Below are 18,870 nucleotides of genomic sequence, written 5' to 3' on the forward strand. Positions count from 1 at the left end.
TTTGATTTTATTGGGACACAACTTTTGAGAGTCTGCTGTGATGCGCATTGAATTGTGCATCCAGAATTACTGTCTGTTTAGGTTTATTTACTGTTGCTGTGGTATTTGAGATTTTGGTGTATTTATTCAAGCCAATACAGAAAATCAACATATTTTTCTAAAGTTGTCATTAAAATACTAAAATATTTACTGCCAAAGGAGGAAGACGAGGAGGAGGAGGAGGAAGACGAGGAAGAGGAGGAGGAAGATGCTGACGAAGAGGAGGAAGAGGATGAAGATGAAGAAACGGGAGTAGAAACAAGTGAAAAGGAAGATGAGCAGGACTCTGAAGAAGGTATGCAGTCTTAGTAGAAACAAAGGAAACTTTAGCTTCTGGTCAGGTCCATATTTTTGTTCCAGTAGAATTGCTCACCTCTAGGCCAATTCTTAAGCTTGTATTCCCGCTTAAGTATCCATAATAGGATTGCTATCCTTGAACTGGTTCTAACTTTGTGCATATTGGAGTTTACAGCACTGGGTTATAACAATAACATCCCACCAAATCAAAAATTGAGAATAAAATTTGATTTTAAAATATACTGTAAATCCCCCATTTGCATCTCCAGCTCGCACCAATTGCCACTTTTAACAGCGCAGAGAATAGTTTCCCCACGTGCTCTCATCCATGCTCACTACCAGGGCACAAGCAGACACCAATGTTTCCCATGCTATCTAGAAGCTCTTCTCTGGGAGCACAGAGCTTCAGAGGAGAACAGTTTTGTTTTATATCATTCAAGAAAAAATATTTTCCCACACTGATTTTTCTTCTAAAAGTGAGCTATATTTTTGTCTAAAGAAACCCTTGAAAATCAGGAGGAAATCCTCAAAAAACCCTATCCAGGGGATTAATTTCTGTAGTTTCACATGATTGTTTAATGAGGTCATAAAAGGACAATAATAATAACAACATCTTATCCTTGCAGAAGATGTAGTGAGTCCCACATCTTCCAAAGCCGAAGCTGAATCATCTGATGAAAGTGAGGACTCCTCAGAATTTGAGTCGAGTTCTGACTCGGATGAGGAAGAGGAGGAGGAGGAAGAAGAGGAGGAGGAAGAGGTGGTGGCTGAAGACCAAGATAGAGAAGCCATGGCTGCTGAAATAGAGCTTGAGTCTGCTAGTCATGAACTAGCAGATGAAGAAAAAGAGACCATCCTGGAGCTGTTTCCAGTGGACGACTATATGGAAGCAACAAGCCTGGCACTAGAGGCACCAGCTATGGCAGTAAAAGAGGAAGAGATGGAAGAAACCAAGCAACGGGAAGATGAAAGTAGTGAAGTGCCAGAGGAATCTACTGCTGCTGAAGGTTTGGTGGTCACGGAGAGAGACCAGGAAGTAAAGCTAATGCCGTCCCCTATATGTGTAACAGGTACAGTGTGTTAATGTATTTTGTCATCTGTTGCTGTAGTATCAAAGTACAGTATTCTCACAGCATCCAATTGTGCATATTTTCGGTGCCCCTCTTGTCCTTTCCTCCTCCTTATCTCCCCAATAATTGGTCAGTCCTGGAGATGGTCTCACTGGGGAAGGAGGTCTGGATTGAGCTCTTGATCATCTGGTAAGGTGTTCTGCAGCTGGAGTTCTGCTGCTGAAAATGCTCTGTGCATTGCACCCAAGAGTCTTATCCTAGCCAGTTTAGTGGCAGTGTCCTTCTGGAGCATAACTGTCTTAGGGCATGTCTACACTGTAATAAAAAACCCATGGCACTGAATCTCAGAGCCCAGATCAGTGGGCTTGGGCAGGAGGGCTGTAAACTTGCAGTGTGGACATTCAGATTCAGACTGGAACCTGGTCTCTGAGACCCCGCGAAGGGGGCTGGGGGTGGGGTTGTGTCTCAGAGCCCAGGCTCCAGCGTGAGCCTGAACATCTAAACTGCTATTGTTAGCCCCACAGCATGAGCCCGAGGCAGCTGACCCAGGCTCTAAGACTCAGTGCTGAGGGTGTTTTATCACAGTCTAGACATACCCTTAGGGGTGTGTGAATGAATAAGTGGCCTATGAGGTACCATAGAATCAATCTATGATGTGCCTTGTAGATGAGCACTAGGACTCTAAATTTAACGACAGCCAGGAAATGGCTCCTTTAGTGCTTTGGTTCTAAAGGGGCTGTGTGGCTGGGGAATGGAAAGAGACACTTAACAGGGCTTGAGGGGGGTGGAATCGCAGACCTACATTAGGGGTTTTTCACTTAGCTCCCTTGTAAATGAACATTTGTCACAGCATTGACAGGAGAAGGAAATTGGTCTTCTGGTGTCTTCCTTAAATTCACAGAGTTATATGTTATGTGTGAAGACAACCTCCAGGAGATTTTTTAAAACTGTTATTAAAATAGGAGCGAGGTGGGTAAAGCTTGACAATCTACAGGCGGTGCAAAATACCACCATGGGGGGGACTGGATTCTGCTCCCTGCTCAGCCATTTGCTCCTGGGCTGCCATGGGACTCGGAAGCTCTGTGCTGGCCATAGGCTTACCACTTGGGGACAGAGAAGGAACTACTTTCTAGAACAAGCTCTTGTCCTTGGAGGACACAGGGAGAGTCTCTGATATATTCTGGAGACAGCCACATTCCGCCACAGGGAAGGTTGCTCTGATGTAGGGAATCTTCATTAGAGGTGGCATATTAGAATGCAGGAGAAATCTATAGTCTTAGCATTGGTGCTTCCTATCAAGACATCCCAATGCAATTGCTCAAGAGTGAAATGAGTCAGACCTCCCTGCAAAGATCAGTAATCCCGGTTTCACATTTGCTCCTTAGCATAGACCTGGGAGAACGCTCCGACTGGCCAGACATTTCCACACTCCTTCCTTTTTCCTCTTGAAAATGTTATTTCAAGCTGCCTCATAGATTGAGTGTTGGTTCCTTTTGGCCCTAGGCCCTACGGAGGTAAATAAAATACGAACAAATGAGAGTGTTACAGCTAGAGCAGCATATACATTGCCTCAGTGATACCAACTGAGTGTATCCACATTTAATTACAGGGGTCTCCCATTTCTTCCATGTTATGTTCAAGAGCATTACGCTTCCCCTTTGCTCCGTTGCCAGTCTTGCTGGCCCTCCAGTTAATTTACTACCTCCTGGAAAAAAACAAAACTTAAGGACAGCTCAAGGTTTTTACAGCCTACTTACTAACAGCCTTTCCCCAATAATTGACTCATGTTTTTTATGGCAGTAAGAAGCCAGCCAAGTTTTTTGTAAGCAAAGCATTTTGTAAGCTGGAAACCTTGGTTCTAGCCTCTAGAATAGCTAGTCCCCAAATTAATAGTATGTTTTCTGGTGGTCCATTAGGGATAACTGTGGTCACTTCAGGGTCCTAATTACTCTCCTCTCTACCCTTCCAAAATGGGAAGTGGCAGTTTTTAAAGCCTCCCAGTGGATATGAGCTGGTTTTGTAATTGCAGCATCTTTAACATGCACACACTGGGAAATGATTAGGAACTGAATGGAGCTCATTCTGTTTTTCTCTCCAGTGGCAGAGTCTGAACTGGATATTGAGCTGGAGCCTAAGGTATTAGAGGGTCCAAAGCCTGAATCTCAAGATGAAGAAGAGAATCTCTGTCTCCCGGCACCAGTGGGGGTATTTGAAGAACCTCTACCCAGTAAGAGCCGCTTCTTCAGTAAGTCTGATGATAGTGACTTAGAAGCCCGAGTTACAGGAAAACTACTATCCACAGCAGAGGAGGAGGAGGAGAGACTGCCTTGGACTCCTGGACGGGACATAGTGGTCCATTCGGATTCTGATACTCCCATACTTCCAGCGCATAAGGTGCCACCCTCTACGCTTCCCCTTCCAACAACGCCTAGTAAAGAGGAACCTTTACTCCCTCCAGAAAATTTCCCTGAACAGTTAACTGTGACCAAAACAGCTCTGGAAGAGGAGCTTCCTAGGACTCCAGGGCGGGATATTATGGCCAAGTCTTCACATGGCTTTGCAAAGTCACAGAGTACGGACACTATTCCAGCCACCCCTGGAAGTGATGCTCCTCTTACGGGAAGCAGCTTGACTTTAAGTTCCCCTCAAGTCCCAGGCAGCCCTTTTTCATATCCATCCCAGTCTCCTGGGATTAATAGTGGCATTCCTCGGACTCCTGGGAGGGATTTTAATTTCACGCCTACTTTCCCAGAGCCTGGTGCAACTCTTCCTTGCCTTCTGTCTGGCAAGAAACCATCAGAAGATGAGCCAGAGGAGAAATGTTTTAAAGAACCTCTTAGTGCTTCCCGAACGGTCAGCATGAACAGTGTTCCCTCCCCAATTCCCTTTGCTAGCCCTCCAGAAACTGATTTCCACACAGACATAGATTTGCAACCTGATGAGCCAGTATCTGTAGCAGCCCTGCCATGTGTGCCAGTGGATGGAAAGTCATCCATAGAGGAGAACAAGGTAGCCGTGAAATCCGTTTTGCTCTCCCCAGAAGCGCCTACTGTCTCTCTTCCTCTCCCTCTTCCTCCTACTCCTTCCTCTCTGCCCACCAAAAGGAAACCAGGCCGGCCGAAACGATCACCTCCTTCGGTCCTCTCGTTGGAGGCCTATCCCAGCAAAACTTCAGAACCTCCTCCTGTCCCAGTTGCCTTGACTGAAAGTGCTGTGAGCAAAGAGTTGTTGGGCGGGCATCCTGATGCTTTTTATGGACTGAAAGATCCTGAAGCGGTCACCCTAGACTTCAGGAATGACAGCTTTCATGAGAAGGTAACCCCGGAGGCCATAGCAGAGAAACTTCCGTTTAAGGAACTAGAGAATCAGTGGAATGAGGACTTCAAAGAAGAGGAGATTCACGTGAAACCTAAAAGACAGTGGCGGAGGCAGAAAAAGACACCTGAGGACATCCCAGTGATTCCTTCCCCTGAATATTCTCCACATCGGCCCCACTTTAGGCCCCGCTCCGAGTTCGAGGAGATGACCATTTTGTATGATATCTGGAATGGAGGAATAGATGAGGAAGATATCAAGTTCATGTGTATCACGTATGATCGCTTGTTACAGCAAGATAATGGTATGGACTGGCTCAACGATACCCTTTGGGTATACCATCCTTATATCCTTTCACACTGAGGTTCTGGATTGAACCTAAAGCATAATGTTTGCCTTGGAAGAGGCAGTGTATTGGTTATTGTTTTAATCATAATTTTCTCCTCATAGGAATACGTATGGATACAGTCAGTGGGGTAAAATATCCCATCTCTTCTGATTCCATGTAAAACATGGTTTCCTCTTCATTTAAAAATGTTCATGTGACGCAGAGTAACAAAAGGTAGGAAATTCAAGGTTCAGGCTGACATTGAATTTTTCATTCTTCGTTATTTTTCTCCATTCCAAAGGACATGACTTAAGGGCGGCGTGTTGGCTGAAACTTTTAATCTTCTGCCTTTGTATGGCTTGCGTAATAGCCTTAAAATTGAAAATATCCAAAAAGGAGACAAAATTAACTGCACCCCCCACCCCTTTTCGTTTTTGATATGAAGTCTTTACAAAATCCACTTTATTGAATACCATTTGTCTTCTTCATTTGAAAACTCATTTGCAAAAAATAAATGTTATAAGATTTAAGTAATTGGCATCTACATTAATAGTACTTTACTTGCTAGGGAAGGGGATAAGAAGAGGAGAACTGGACAGCTGAGGGTAGGAATGATGGTCCTGGAAAGGAAGCTTTTGTGAGTGTGTGTGTGTATGATGTATTTGGTAATTCGCATAATGGCGATATTTGAGATAAATTCCTTCCATTAACAAACGTTATTCTAACACAGGGATGGGCAAACTTTTTGGCCCAAGGGCCACATCTGGGTATGAAAATTGTATGGCGGGCCATGAATGCTCACGAAATTGGGGGTTGGGGTGCAGGAGGGGGTGAGGGCTCTGAGGTGGGGCCAGAAATGAGGAGTTCAGGGTGCGGGAGGGGGCTCTGGGCTGGGCCAGGGGGTTCGGGTGGGGTGGGGGAGGTGAGGGCTCTGGGGTGGGGCTGGAGATGAGGGGTTGGGGTGCAGGAGGGTGCTCCGGGCTGGGATCGAGGGGTTCGGAGGTGGGAGGGGGATCAGGGTTGGGGCAGGGGGTTGAGGTGCAGGACGGGGTCAGGGGTGCAGGCTCCAGGCAGCACTAACCTCAAGCAGCTCCCAGAAACAGCGGCATGTCCCCCCCTCCGCCTCATACGTGGAGGCACAGCCAGGCGCGGCTCTGCGCGCTGCTCTGTCCGCAGGCGCCACCCCTGCAGCTCCCATTGGTCACAGTTCCTGGCCAATGGGAGCTGCGGGGGTGGCACTTGGGGCGGGGGCAGCGCACGGAGCCCCTTGGCTGCTTCTACACGTAGGAGCTAGAGGGGGGACATGCCGCTGCTTCTGGGAGCTGTGCGGAGCAGGGCAAGCCCCCAACCCCATTCCCCGGCTGGAGCGCCGGAGCAGGGCAAGCCCTAAACCCACTCCCCGGCGGGAGCTCGAGGGCTGGATTAAAACTTGATAGTAACTTCCCATCAGTGCATCCAATCCTACTTCATTATAAGGTGACTTTATAAAAGTAACTCTACAGGGCTTGGATTTCTTATAACAAGGCATCAAATACAGAATTGAAGGGCACTTCCAAGTCCATTTGTTTTTGCTAATTCATGCAATGTTTATGGACATATGCTTCCAATCAGACAACAGAATTCTACTTCTACACAGATTCCTTCTTCCAGAAGTGCACATAGTCATGTGTAGAACTGCTACAATCTAAATACAGTTGTATGTTAATGCTGCTTTTGAAGTACATTATAAATGTGTACCCGTCGGGAGGATGCTGATGGAGATTTTATTACAAGAAAAGTCATTTTCAAGGTTTATGAAGGCTATGTCATGTCTTGATAGGATACTGACAAGTTAAATTGTTTTGAAAAAAAAAAAAAAAACTTACCTATGTTAGTACTCCAAGCTGTAGATAGTAAATGAAAATTTGTTAATTTAATCTTTTGTTTGTTTTTGCATTCTCAGTTTAGACAATTAAACTATGCTAGTTAGCTACACTTTAGGACCAGTCAGTTTCATTTTTCACTCTTTTTTTTTTTACACTAACCCAGTTTGCAAATGCAGAAGATATTTTTTGTTAAAAATAAAAATACTGTTTCTATTACAATTTACGGGGGGGAAATCATTCATATATGAAGCTTTTTAGACATAAAATAGTCATGTGTACAGTAACCTGTTTGCAATGGCTATTTCAAATGCTTACTAATCATAGAATCATAGGACTGGAAGGGACCTCGATAGGTCATCTAGTCCAGTCCTCCGCACTCATGACAGGACTAAGTATTATCTAGACCATCCCTGACAGGTGTTTGTCTAACCTCTTCTTAAAAATCTCCAATGATGGAGATTCCACAACCTCCCTAGGCAATTTATTCCAGTGCTTAACCACCCTGACAGTTCGGAAGTTTTTCCTAATGTCCAACCTAAACCTCCCTTGTTGCAATGTTATCATGTCCCCTCTCAGTCTTCTCTTTTCCAGACTAAACAAGCCCAATTTTTTCATTCTTCAATCTAGGTCATGTTTTCTAGACCTTTCATCATTTTTGTTGCTCTTCTCTGGACTTTCTCCAATTTGTCCACATCTTTCCTGAAATGTGGCATCCAGAACTGGACACAATACTCCAGTTGAGGCCTAATCAGCGCAGAGTAGAGCGGAAGAATTACTTCTCGTGTCTTGCTTACAACAATCCTGCTACTACATCCCAGAATGATGTTCACTTTTTTTTTTTTTTTTTTTTTTTTTTTTTTTTTTTGCAACAGTGTTACACTGTTGACTCTCATTTAGCTTGTGGCCCACTATGACTCCCAGATTCCTTTCCACAGTACTCCTTCCTAGGCAGTCATTTCCCGTTTTGTATGTGTGCAACTGATTGTTCCTTCCTAAGTGGAGTACTTTGCATTTGTTCTTATTGAATTTCATCCTATTTACTTCAGCCCATTTCTCCAGTTTGTGCAGATCATTTTGAATTATAATCCTATCCTCCAAAGCACTTGCAACCTCTCCCAGCTTGGTATCATCCGCAAACTTTATAAATGTACCCTCTATATCATTATCTAAATCATTGATGAAGATATTGAACATAACCGATCCCAGAACTGATCCCTGCTGGACCCCACTCGTTATGCCCTCCAGGATGACTGTGAACCACTGATAACTACTCTCTGGGAACGGTTTTCCAACCAGTTATGCACCCACCTTATAGTAGCTCCATCTAGGTTGCGTTTCCCTAGTTTGTTTATGAGAAGGTCATGAGAGAGAGACAGTATCAAAAGCTTTACTAAACTCAAGATATACCATGCCTACCGCTTCCCTGCCATCCACAAGGCTTGTTACCCTGTCAAAGAAAGCTATCAGGTTGGTTTGACATGATTTGTTCTTGACAAATCCATGCTGACTGTTACTTATCTTATTATTTTCTAGATGTTCGCAAATTTATTACTTAATTATTTGCTCCATTATCTTTCCGGGTACAGAAATTAAGCTGACTGGTCTGTAATTCCCCGAGTTGTCCTTATTTCCCTTCTTATAGATTGGCACTACATTTGCCTTTTTCCAGTCTTCTGGAATCTCTCCCATCTTCCATGACTTTTCAAAGATAATGTTAATGGTTTAGATATCTTCTCAGTCAGCTCCTTGAGCATTCTAGGATGCATTTCATCAGGCCCTGGTGACTTGAAGACATCTAACTTGTTGAAGTAATTTTTAACTTGTTCTTTCCCTATTTTATTATAGTGACAATAAATCCTTGTAGGCAAGGTTTACTGAACTGAAGAGCTTGTTTTAGGGCCATCTGGTGAAAATGAAAATTGGTATCATAACTGTTTTAATAGTCTTGCAATATGATGTGATATAATAATACTCTGTCCTCCTGTATTGCCTTGACCTAGAACCTCAAAGCACTTAACAAACACCCATGAATCCTTGCCATACCCTTGTATGGGGGGACAAATCATTATCATTGCAATTGTACAGTTGTGGAAACTGAAGCACAGAGAAGTGAGTTTTGTAACTCAAAGTCAGCTGGGATTGGTGGCAGAGCAGAGAATATAATCTTTTGTTCCCGTCCGCAGCTCCAACCACTGCACAGTGCTGTTTTCTATATAGGTCCATATTAGGGAGAGGAAGGGTGTGGGTGAACATTTAATATTATAACCAAACGAGTCCTAAGTTTTGCTTGGCCAATTAGGAGTTCAGAATGGGGTTTGGAATATCTGCCTGGACCTGATTCTGCTCCTGTGAAAGTTTGGGGAGCTGTGCTACTACGGCTAATCAGGAGCCGGATTTGAGAGAGGGAGCGTCTCCTTGCCCTCTCTAGCACTATATCAAGTGATGATTTTTTGCTGCCGTGATACGTTCGTGGTGTCTTGACCCCAGTCTGAGATGTTGTGAGGAAGTTCTAGAAACACTACAAGTGGGTGGGAAATGTCATTAAAAACTGCTTAGCCAGGTACTCAGGTGACTGCTGTCTCTCTGTCCATGGTCATGTACTTTGCAGAAGTCATCTCCCAAACAGCCTTTGCTTGACAGATGGGCCCATTCCCCTCTTCCATTTCATTCGATTTCTTCATTATTCTGTGTTTTAATGTATTTTGCTGTCCCAGAGCATTATAGTGACAAATAAAGAAATGTCCGTTTCTCATGTAGGGATGTGGGGTTGCCCTAAAAACTATTTAATTTTCTGAGCTCATGGAAGGTACCAAATTGTTGGCCCTGGAGGCTGAAGTTCTTTCAGTAGCTATTGATCATGTACAGCATGGGGAACAGCAGTGCTAACTTGTCCCACTACCACTCTGCCCCATCCTTTACCTTGAGGGACCCAACTCTCGGGGTGAGCAATTAGTTTGGTCTTTGTTGCCCGTACAGTCAACTGGCCTCTTTGTGGAGACTGTCAACTAGTGCCAATAGTGATGGGGTCCTTTGTCTACAGGGAAGTAGACTGAGATGCCCAAACTCACTTGACATGGTCACCACGGAACCATTAGATGGAAACCACTTTCATTTGCCGAATCCTAAAACCTGCAAAAAAATGTGCAAACCTTTCCAGTTGCCTGACCGTTAGATTTCCACTTCTCTAGCAGCTTGTTCTGGCAAATGGTCTTAATTTCCTTCTTTCTTTCTTCTTTTTTTTTAAATAGCATTGAAATTGTCCACATGGCTGTAAGAACCAAATACCAAGCAGAGTGTTTTGTTGTCTGATTTCCACGTGTAGCTGGGTTTCTCCTTAACTTAGTTCCACCTACTAGCTTTTCTACCCCGAAGAAGAAGAAGCGGGATGATGGCATGCGGGAACATGTTACAGGTTGTGCACGAAGTGAAGGCTATTACAAAATAGATAAGAAGGACAAACTTAAATACCTCAACAATAGTCGTGCATTTGCAGAGGAGCCGCCAGCTGATACACAAGTAAGGAGACTCTCATTGCTGACTGTTTCCTTGTGTTAACTGGATTTGTCTTGAAATGTGGTGTTAGTAACTCTCCTCTCTGAGATGGAATTAAGCCAGTGCCCCAGTATGGCTTTCCCTGTTGGAAGTATTGCCTTTCAGATGAGAAATAAAACAGAGATCTTATTGATTCAAGGTCATCAAAGGTCCCAGGCTATTTTCTGTAAGAGTGGGGGTGTCTTCCCCCTGTGTCCTGGCCAAATTCCAATATGGGGAAATGCATTCTGCCTACTTAAATGTCCTTGTTGGTAGAGCTGTATATGGTGTCCTTCACCTCCTCTCCTAAACTGTTCTGCGTTGTCACTGGTGTTTTCTCAATGGCTGCTGCATTGCACCCCATTGCAGGGGCATTTCCACGGTGGCAGAAGTGAAGCGATACTTATATACATGTATAGTTTGTCATTCTGGAAGTCCTTTGGGGATTGAGGAACCTGTTTTTCAATATAGATCTAAAATACTTTATTGGGGCTGCGTATACCAAGGTATCATGTTGCAGAGCAAGGAGGTGTGATAGAGTGATTAGAGGAATGGAAAGATTTGTACATGAAGAGAGACTGAAGACTCATAGACTCTAAGGTCAGAAAGGGACCATCATGATTATCTAATTTGACCTTCTGCACATCGCAGGTCACAGAACCTTTCCCACCCTCTCCTGTAATAGACCCATTACCTCAGAAACTGCGACTGTTTAGTTAGAGAGGGGAGCTGATAGAGGTAATCAAATTAATCAGTGACATAGAGAAGGCAAATCAAGTGCTCCTATTTACCTTTTCTCATGATGAAAGAACAAGGGGGCATTTCATGAAATTGAAAGTTATTGAATCTAAAACTGATCAAATGAAATATTGTTTTACACAAAGCGTAACTAACCTACTGAAGTAATTTCCAGAAGGTGTCAAGTAAGGCCAAGACTTTAGTGTAGTGTATTCAAGACAGGATTAGACTTTCTATGGATAATGAGAAACTCCACAATTATATTAGATAGGATAAAAAAAAATCTCGTTAGAAGGGATATAAGACCTCGTGCTGCAAGGGAACAGCCAACCACTGACTGACTAGGATTAGGAAGAAACTTACCTCTAAGAGCAAGTTAGTCAGTATGTGTCCACTATGAAGGTTTTGCACCTTCCTCCAAAGCATCTGGTAGTGGCCACTGTCAGAGACCAGATACTGGGCTACATAGACCACTGGCAACTGACCAGTTGATCAAGTCTTATAATTTCTGTGTTCTGTGGCAGAGTTGGAAGTAGAACCCAGGAGTCCAGATGCTCTTAACCTGCCTTACCTAGTAGACCATGCTGCAAATATACTGTAGGGAGGAGTTTTTCACTAGCCAGGGCAGACTGTGTTAACTAATCCAATAGTTTCTACTCTGAGTCTGTGCTGTGATATGTACTGCCTGTGTGAGGATGTGCATCAAACTCCTCACTGGCTCAGCTTTCATCTCTCACTTGTCTCTAGGAGATGTACAAATGGGTTGCCCCAGATCTTTTTAAATTGCAACTCCTAAACTGTTCTTCCTCGTTTGCAGGGAATGAGCATCCCTGCCCAACCTCATGCTTCCACCCGGGCTGGCTCTGAGAGGAGGTCAGAGCAACGCAGGCTTCTCTCATCCTTCACTGGTAGCTGTGACAGCGACCTACTCAAATTTAACCAACTGAAGGTACGTCACGCAACCGGATTTTTATTCTGTGAATTGGAGAGCACAGGTCAGGTGCTGGTTAGGAATAAGCTAAGGCAAGGCCAGCTAAAAGCCACAGATCCATGGCAAAACATGTGGTTTATAAATCTAGCTATGATGCCATATATTTGCTTATCACATTAAACTGTGTATTACTCCGTAGCAGTATGTCTGGGAACAAGAGCTACTTAGTACAATATGTCCAGTGGCTTCAACTGCATGAACAAGGGGGTTGATAATGGGACAAAGAGACTCCTCTGTAAATTGTGGGGTCCAATCTAGTTCAGGTCAGTAGTAACCAGAAGTAGTTACCATCTGATGGCTGTGTAGCCTGTGTGAAATTAGATGGTGATCTCTGTCCAGTTCCTAGTGGACAGGTATTCACATCACAAAAACCTCCTCCACATTTGGGCACCCTTGTTCGTTGTCTCAGTGAAGGTTTGGGAGGGATTTCCACACTGAACTGTCTTCTCACCCCTTAGTAGCACTGTCTCTTCAGAACAGCAGGTAGTTTGAGGTACTTTGGCCTGGGGTATTGACTTTCGGGAGCACTAAATACACTTCAAATTCCAAACAATACAATCGCTAGATCTCTTTGATCTAATGTTCAAATACCTAAATGGAATGGAAAGGAGCAAATCAAAGGGAAACCCATGGGGCAGAGGTCAGTGTATATACCCTGTGGGGTTTAACACATGATAGACAGAGACAATAAAACAGGAACCAGACAATCAATGAACAAATGGAGCTGAGCCCCAGACCAAAAGTGTGTGCTTACTACAACCCATTAGACACTAGTGCAAAGGAGATATAGCCCAAAAGGGCCTGTTCTACCAACTTGCACAAGAACACTCAGTGAATCGGGGCAGGACTGGGAGTAGAACCCAAGAATCAAGACGACGTCTTCCCTTCTCTAACCACTAGACTACACTCCTTTTCACAGCTAACGTGGAGGTAATTAATAGTCTGATTTAACTATAGAGTCAGGTGCCACATGCTGAAATGTCCCACTTGTGGCATGGAACACACTGCAAAGGCTCTTTCGTATGTGCTGTGTACTGTGTGGATTGCTGTTTCATTTTTTGCTCATGATGGTTTGGGGTTGTTTTGTACACAGTTCCGGAAGAAAAAGCTAAAATTCTGCAAGAGTCACATTCATGACTGGGGCCTTTTTGCTATGGAGCCCATTGCAGCTGACGAGATGGTGATTGAATATGTGGGTCAGAACATCAGACAGGTAAGCTGTATTTCCCCATGGGTGACCACAGGGCCTTTGCCATGACTCAGTCAGAGTGGAAGACTTCTACTTCTTGAAGTGTGGAAGGCCACATGTCCTCAGTAGCATCGCTCTTCATACCTACCTGGTTTTATTCATCTTCTGGAGAAGATGAGTAAATTCACAAACACTAAAGATTCCTTGAGGCCTTCAATACCACACAATGCATAAATCTTGAGTGTTTCTTCTGGGGGGTTTTGTGCATGGGTCGGTTCTCTTGCTCTGTTTCCTCCTTCCTGTTCTCTGGAAACCATTTCAGAGAGTAACATATGCAAGATGAAGTCATTGTGCAGAATCCTATTGATGATGTTATGTCACATCTGTGTGGAAATGAGGGTAAGATAAAAGACTCCAATTTATGATTTTTGACAAGACAAGTTTAAAATACTTTTGTTCACATGATGGACTGGACGGTCCCTTTAATGCTGAGTGGCGAAGCCTTGGCGTGCTTTTAAAAAAAACGGTTGTTTAGAATACCCGATAAATGTAGGCTGGAGCAGAATTTCTTGAAACAGGATTAAATCCAGACATATTCTCAGAATTTTTGTCCTTTTTTTTTTTTTTTGTCCTTTTTTTTTTTTTTTTAAGAGTGCCATAAATTTACACAGTCCTTTAGCTACCCATTCACTGCTCTGGATGAACATACAATCTCTAAGGCAAATGAGACACAGACATGAAGAAGCTGTGCTATAGATAAGTCTGAGAGTCACCTACTTTTTGAAAGATGATTATTATAAGGGCTCTAAAATCCAAATTTGGGGTCATTTGAGCAGTTGGGTTCCTGAGATACAGCTCCCCCCACCCCATAAAACATCAGCTGTTTACAAAAAAAAAAATCACATGATTCTTCTGACATTTTGTTGCCCACATCTGGGACTCAAACTAATGCTCTGATCTTCCCCAAAATGATACGATCCCATGGGCTTGATCTCAGCTTGTGCACTGGGGAAGCAATACTGAATAAATTACTGAGAGTAAAGTTTGGAACTCCAGGTCAGCACAAGCTAACCTGATGTGTCTGAACCAGTGAACTTGCACGTGCGGCAAGACTTGGGCTCTGTTGAAGCCATAGGGTGTGCAGGCAGCTCAAGGTTACACACTGTACTCATTGAGCCTCAGCTGCACCTATGCACTGTGAGTTCAAGCCCTACCCTTGGCAGATTTCAGAGCTGTGCATTTTTCACAGGAGCTGTTCTCGCCTGTATTGTGCAGGGGCTCTTTCTGGAAATTTTGCCCTGACCAAATTTCTGGTTTAAGAGTATAATTTTAAAGTTCTCCAACATTCACATGCAGAGTCCGATTTTACTTTAGAAGGATTGTCAAGGCAGAAATTGAGCGGGATGTGATGAAAGGAATGCAAGTGACTGGGACAAGGGTTCTTGATACACATTCCTCCTACGTGAGCTGGTCATAGCATTTTCGGAGTCTCACAATCTTTTTCAGTGCAGAGCTAGGGGCCCTGCTGAGTGTTGTCCCCTGTGTAGGTTTCAGCGGTGTATGGGTTTAAAATGTAAAGCAGGCTTTTCCAAAGTCCAAGGGAATTAGATGCTGAATCCCATTTGAAATTCAGTGCCTAATCTTTGAAAATCCCATCCTAAATGCTTGTCCTTTGAATTCTAAGCCTGTCTTTTCTTGAATAATTTGGGGTCGTAAATATCTTTTTAAATCCTGAATGGCAGTTTTGGTTTGTGCCTTTTAAATTGACTGCATATAAATCCCTTGTACTTTACTGCCCATCTCTACGGCACACACTGACTCGACAATTGGTTTGCCCGGTAGGTCATTGCAGACATGCGAGAGAAACGATACGAGGATGAAGGCATTGGGAGCAGTTACATGTTCAGGGTCGACCATGACACCATCATTGATGCAACAAAATGTGGAAACTTTGCCAGGTTTATTAATCATAGCTGCAATGTAAGTATAACTTTGCTTATGCTTCCGAGAGTTGGCCTTTACTTACAGATAAACCAGCCAGACATTCAGTTATACTCAGAGGTGGTGATGTTTAATAGGAGCTGTAATCAACATATTGATAAGCTGATGTGGGTCAAGACTAGTATAATGAACTGGTATGAGGGGACTGGAAGATGTAAGTTACAACAATTTAGAGTCAGCTCTGAATTTGGCCCCAGAAACCCGACTGTATCTAAGGGTCATGGAGAGACACTATTGCACGGTGTTTAAAACAAAACATAGCCCAAACACTGCTATGGGAACAGCCCCCAAATGGTGTTCATGTAGGACCAGGGTTGTCTGTCTCCTCCAGGCAGGGACTCTGCCTTCGCCTGTGTTCTGTACAGTACTGGGCAGACTGTGTGCACTCAATAAGTAATAATAATTTGGGTGTCTGAGTCATTACTGCCTCCCACCTGAGATTCCAAAGCCTGTAGGAGCCGTTCATGCTGACTGTACAAACTGTCATGATTTGTACCTTGGAAGAAGTATAGTGAAGACTGAACTTTGTTTTCTGTCTTAATTCCCCCAATAAATCTTCCCATTCCCATGAGGAATTGAGTATGGCAGGAGAAAGTGAAAGCCCCACACCCCAGCCCCAGGAAAAGTACCTGTGCCCCTCTGTAAAAATAACTGCAACAACTCAGCTGATTTAAATAACTGCTAAAGAAGCCTGCAAATCTAAAACTTTCAGAAAATTAACCCCTTTCCCAATTGGTCACCCCTGCAGCCAAATTGTTATGCTAAAGTCATCACCGTGGAGTCTCAGAAGAAGATTGTCATCTACTCCAAGCAGCACATCAACGTGAATGAGGAAATTACTTACGACTACAAGTTTCCGATCGAGGATGTAAAGATCCCATGTCTGTGCGGCTCTGAGAACTGCAGGGGGACCCTGAACTAATCCCAAGGCTTCTCGTCACACTTGCACCTTCGGCCATGTCAGAACTGCAGTAACCAGGTGTGGTTGCACTTTGCCAAAAAAAAAAAAAAAAAAAAAAGAAGAGAAGAAAACCAAGCAAGTTTCGCACTTCTGTCAGGATCACAAGTGAAAGCAAAAAGCGCACATGCATAACTAGGACTGTTCACGTTTCAGGTGCTCTTCCTCGTCAGATCCAACACACACAAAAGGTGATTACCACTTTGTGGCATAGTATATCCAAACACTAGCTTCTCTCTGTTCAGTCTCTATATTATTGCTCATAGTACGATAATGGTACCTTTGTTGTTGTTGTTGTTGTTTTTGTTGTAAACCTTTGTCTTTCCATAAATGCTGCTACCTTTTTCTCATCAGTTTGTTGTTTGAAAAAGACATTCAACGTTTAAATGTGAAGCAGAGACTGAAAATGCCATAAAGGTTTGTTGGGAGCTTGATTGGCTGAAATTGCACAGACTTTTCAGAGTAAGCTGTAAATAAATGTATGGTTGATGTTACAGAGCAAGCCAGAGGCTTGGGTGCAAGAGTGTGAGAGTGTGTGTGTGTGTGTGTGTGTATGCTTGGGTGTGTCTACAGTGAGACTATAAATGAACTGTCCTGCCTTTTCCTTAGAGATGGGCCTGATCAATTCCTCTGACCCAAACATCCTGGAAAGCTGGGGAACATTCAGCTCTGTAATGGACCTGAACTTAATGCCTTAGGCTCACCTCTAATTTTCACATGCCATGCTGGTATTTTGGGGGGATCAATAGCTCTATTACCATACAGAAAAAATATTTAATACCACAATCTGCATAATTAATAAGTTTAATCAGTTACTTCGTCCTTCCTAACAAAAGGTGGCTTTTCTGTATCTACATTTCTGGTGGATCTATTCCTCTTTCATTCAAAATACTGAGGCTGAAATTAAATGATCAGTACAGTCATTGTTTATGCTGTAGAACTCTTACTGTCTTTTAAGCATACACTACTAGAACAGTTCATAGAAGATGGCACTGAGATTTCTTTCCCTGTAAGAAACCAACCGCTGGGTTTCTTTTGTTGTTTATTTCCAACTTCGCCTCCTGACACGCAGCCTCTTTTCCCTCCCTTCCATGACTTTTCATTCAGACTGTTTGCTCTGCACTTGTATGGGTGAGATTCTTGTTCTACTACTAAAGGGCTATATTCTGCCACTCTCACTCACACTGAGCAGTACCTGAAATTAGTCCCATTCATTTCAATAGGACTAATTATGGAGTAAGGCACTGCTCAAAGTGCATGAGGGTATCAGAGTCTGTCCCAAACTGCGTACAATATGAAAATTGGTTTTTAAAAAAGTTTAACTTTCAAATAAAAACATTATTTTCCTTTTAGAAAACATTTTATCACTGTAAGCGTAGGTTGTAATGAAATCCTCGGTATTATACTAGGGGTTCCATTTCAAATGAGCCAGAATCCAATGCAAGTATTTATTTTGATCTGAAATATTATTTGGCCACTTGAAGGTAAGCAGATCAGTCTTTCAAAACGTATTCAATTCCTCCTGCTTACAAGTGGAACTTAGTTGTACTAAGCCATTTAAAAAAAAAAAACAATTTGTAGAGGGGAAAATGGTACTGTTATCACAGTAAGTAAAAATCTTTTCCCTTTAGAGTAACTTGGACAACTGAGTTCATACTCTCTTCTGTCTAGTGACGATTACTGCCTGATCATGCTTCAATGATCAGAAGTTGGAATCTTGGAAATGAGTTTTTTAGGAGTTATTTATACTGCATATATATTTGCCAGGACTGTATTACAGTATGTAGCATGTAATATGGGGTAGACTTCTATATTTCATTTCTTTTTCAAGCAAAAGGCCTAGAGGAGCTGGAACATATGACTGATACAAGCTGCCTTAATATTATCTGCATTTCTAGCTGAGGATAGTTACATTGTCCCTGAGATTGGACATGCAATAGTCTCTCCTTTTTATTTATTTTGTTTTTGTTTTGGTGATTTTTTCCCCCCCAGTAAATGCTTTCTGAAAATCTCCTCAACAGTGGGTATCTGTGACCCAAAGACATAAATTTATTAGAAGCACAAGTGGTTTCTGTCTTTGAGAGCTGGTTATAACTACAGATTCGTTGGGAGCATTTTGGAATTAAGCCAACTGCTCCTTTATTTGTTTTAATATGATTCTTCCTTTCATACTGTATCTCCAGTTGGCATGTCTAAGGCTTTGGGGAATGCACTAAAGCTTTGTGTTTCAGAACTAAAGTTCTGAATATCAAACCCATATTAATTTCTCTGCCTTCTTCCTTTCCATCCCTTCAAACTACTGTATCAACGTTGGTTTCTTACAAATACATTGTCCAGTTTGCATATACAATACGTTTCCTCTGACACTGATGACCCCAGTGGATTGTGAGGGATGATAGGGTGGCCACATGCAATTGCCTTTGTCTTTATTATGGAGAAGCAGCCTATAGAGACTCTGGCCAAGATTAAAAAAATGAGACTAATATTAGTTTCCGAGGGTGAAATTTTCAAGAGTGCTGAAGAACCTTTACCTTCTAAGTCACTCTGG

The 18,870-nt window shown here is 43.0% G+C and overlaps 1 protein-coding gene across 1 annotated transcript in view; it reads left to right on the forward strand.

Annotated features, from left to right (window-relative positions):
• The window catches only part of SETD1B (SET domain containing 1B, histone lysine methyltransferase), a 65,314-nt gene extending 48,960 nt beyond the window's left edge, over nt 1-16,354 (forward strand). Inside the window, exons 11-18 of the mRNA XM_065417632.1 lie at nt 199-334; nt 963-1,406; nt 3,505-5,067; nt 10,264-10,430; nt 12,001-12,132; nt 13,268-13,387; nt 15,206-15,343; nt 16,113-16,354. Of these exons, the coding sequence (XP_065273704.1) occupies nt 199-334; nt 963-1,406; nt 3,505-5,067; nt 10,264-10,430; nt 12,001-12,132; nt 13,268-13,387; nt 15,206-15,343; nt 16,113-16,286 (2,874 nt within the window). The 3' untranslated portion in view covers nt 16,287-16,354. The remainder of the gene's footprint in view (nt 1-198; nt 335-962; nt 1,407-3,504; nt 5,068-10,263; nt 10,431-12,000; nt 12,133-13,267; nt 13,388-15,205; nt 15,344-16,112) is intronic.
• The last annotated feature ends 2,516 nt before the right edge of the window (nt 16,355-18,870 follow it).

Source organism: Emys orbicularis, chromosome 16 (assembly GCF_028017835.1).
Source record: "Emys orbicularis isolate rEmyOrb1 chromosome 16, rEmyOrb1.hap1, whole genome shotgun sequence".
Lineage (NCBI taxonomy): Eukaryota > Metazoa > Chordata > Testudines > Emydidae > Emys > Emys orbicularis.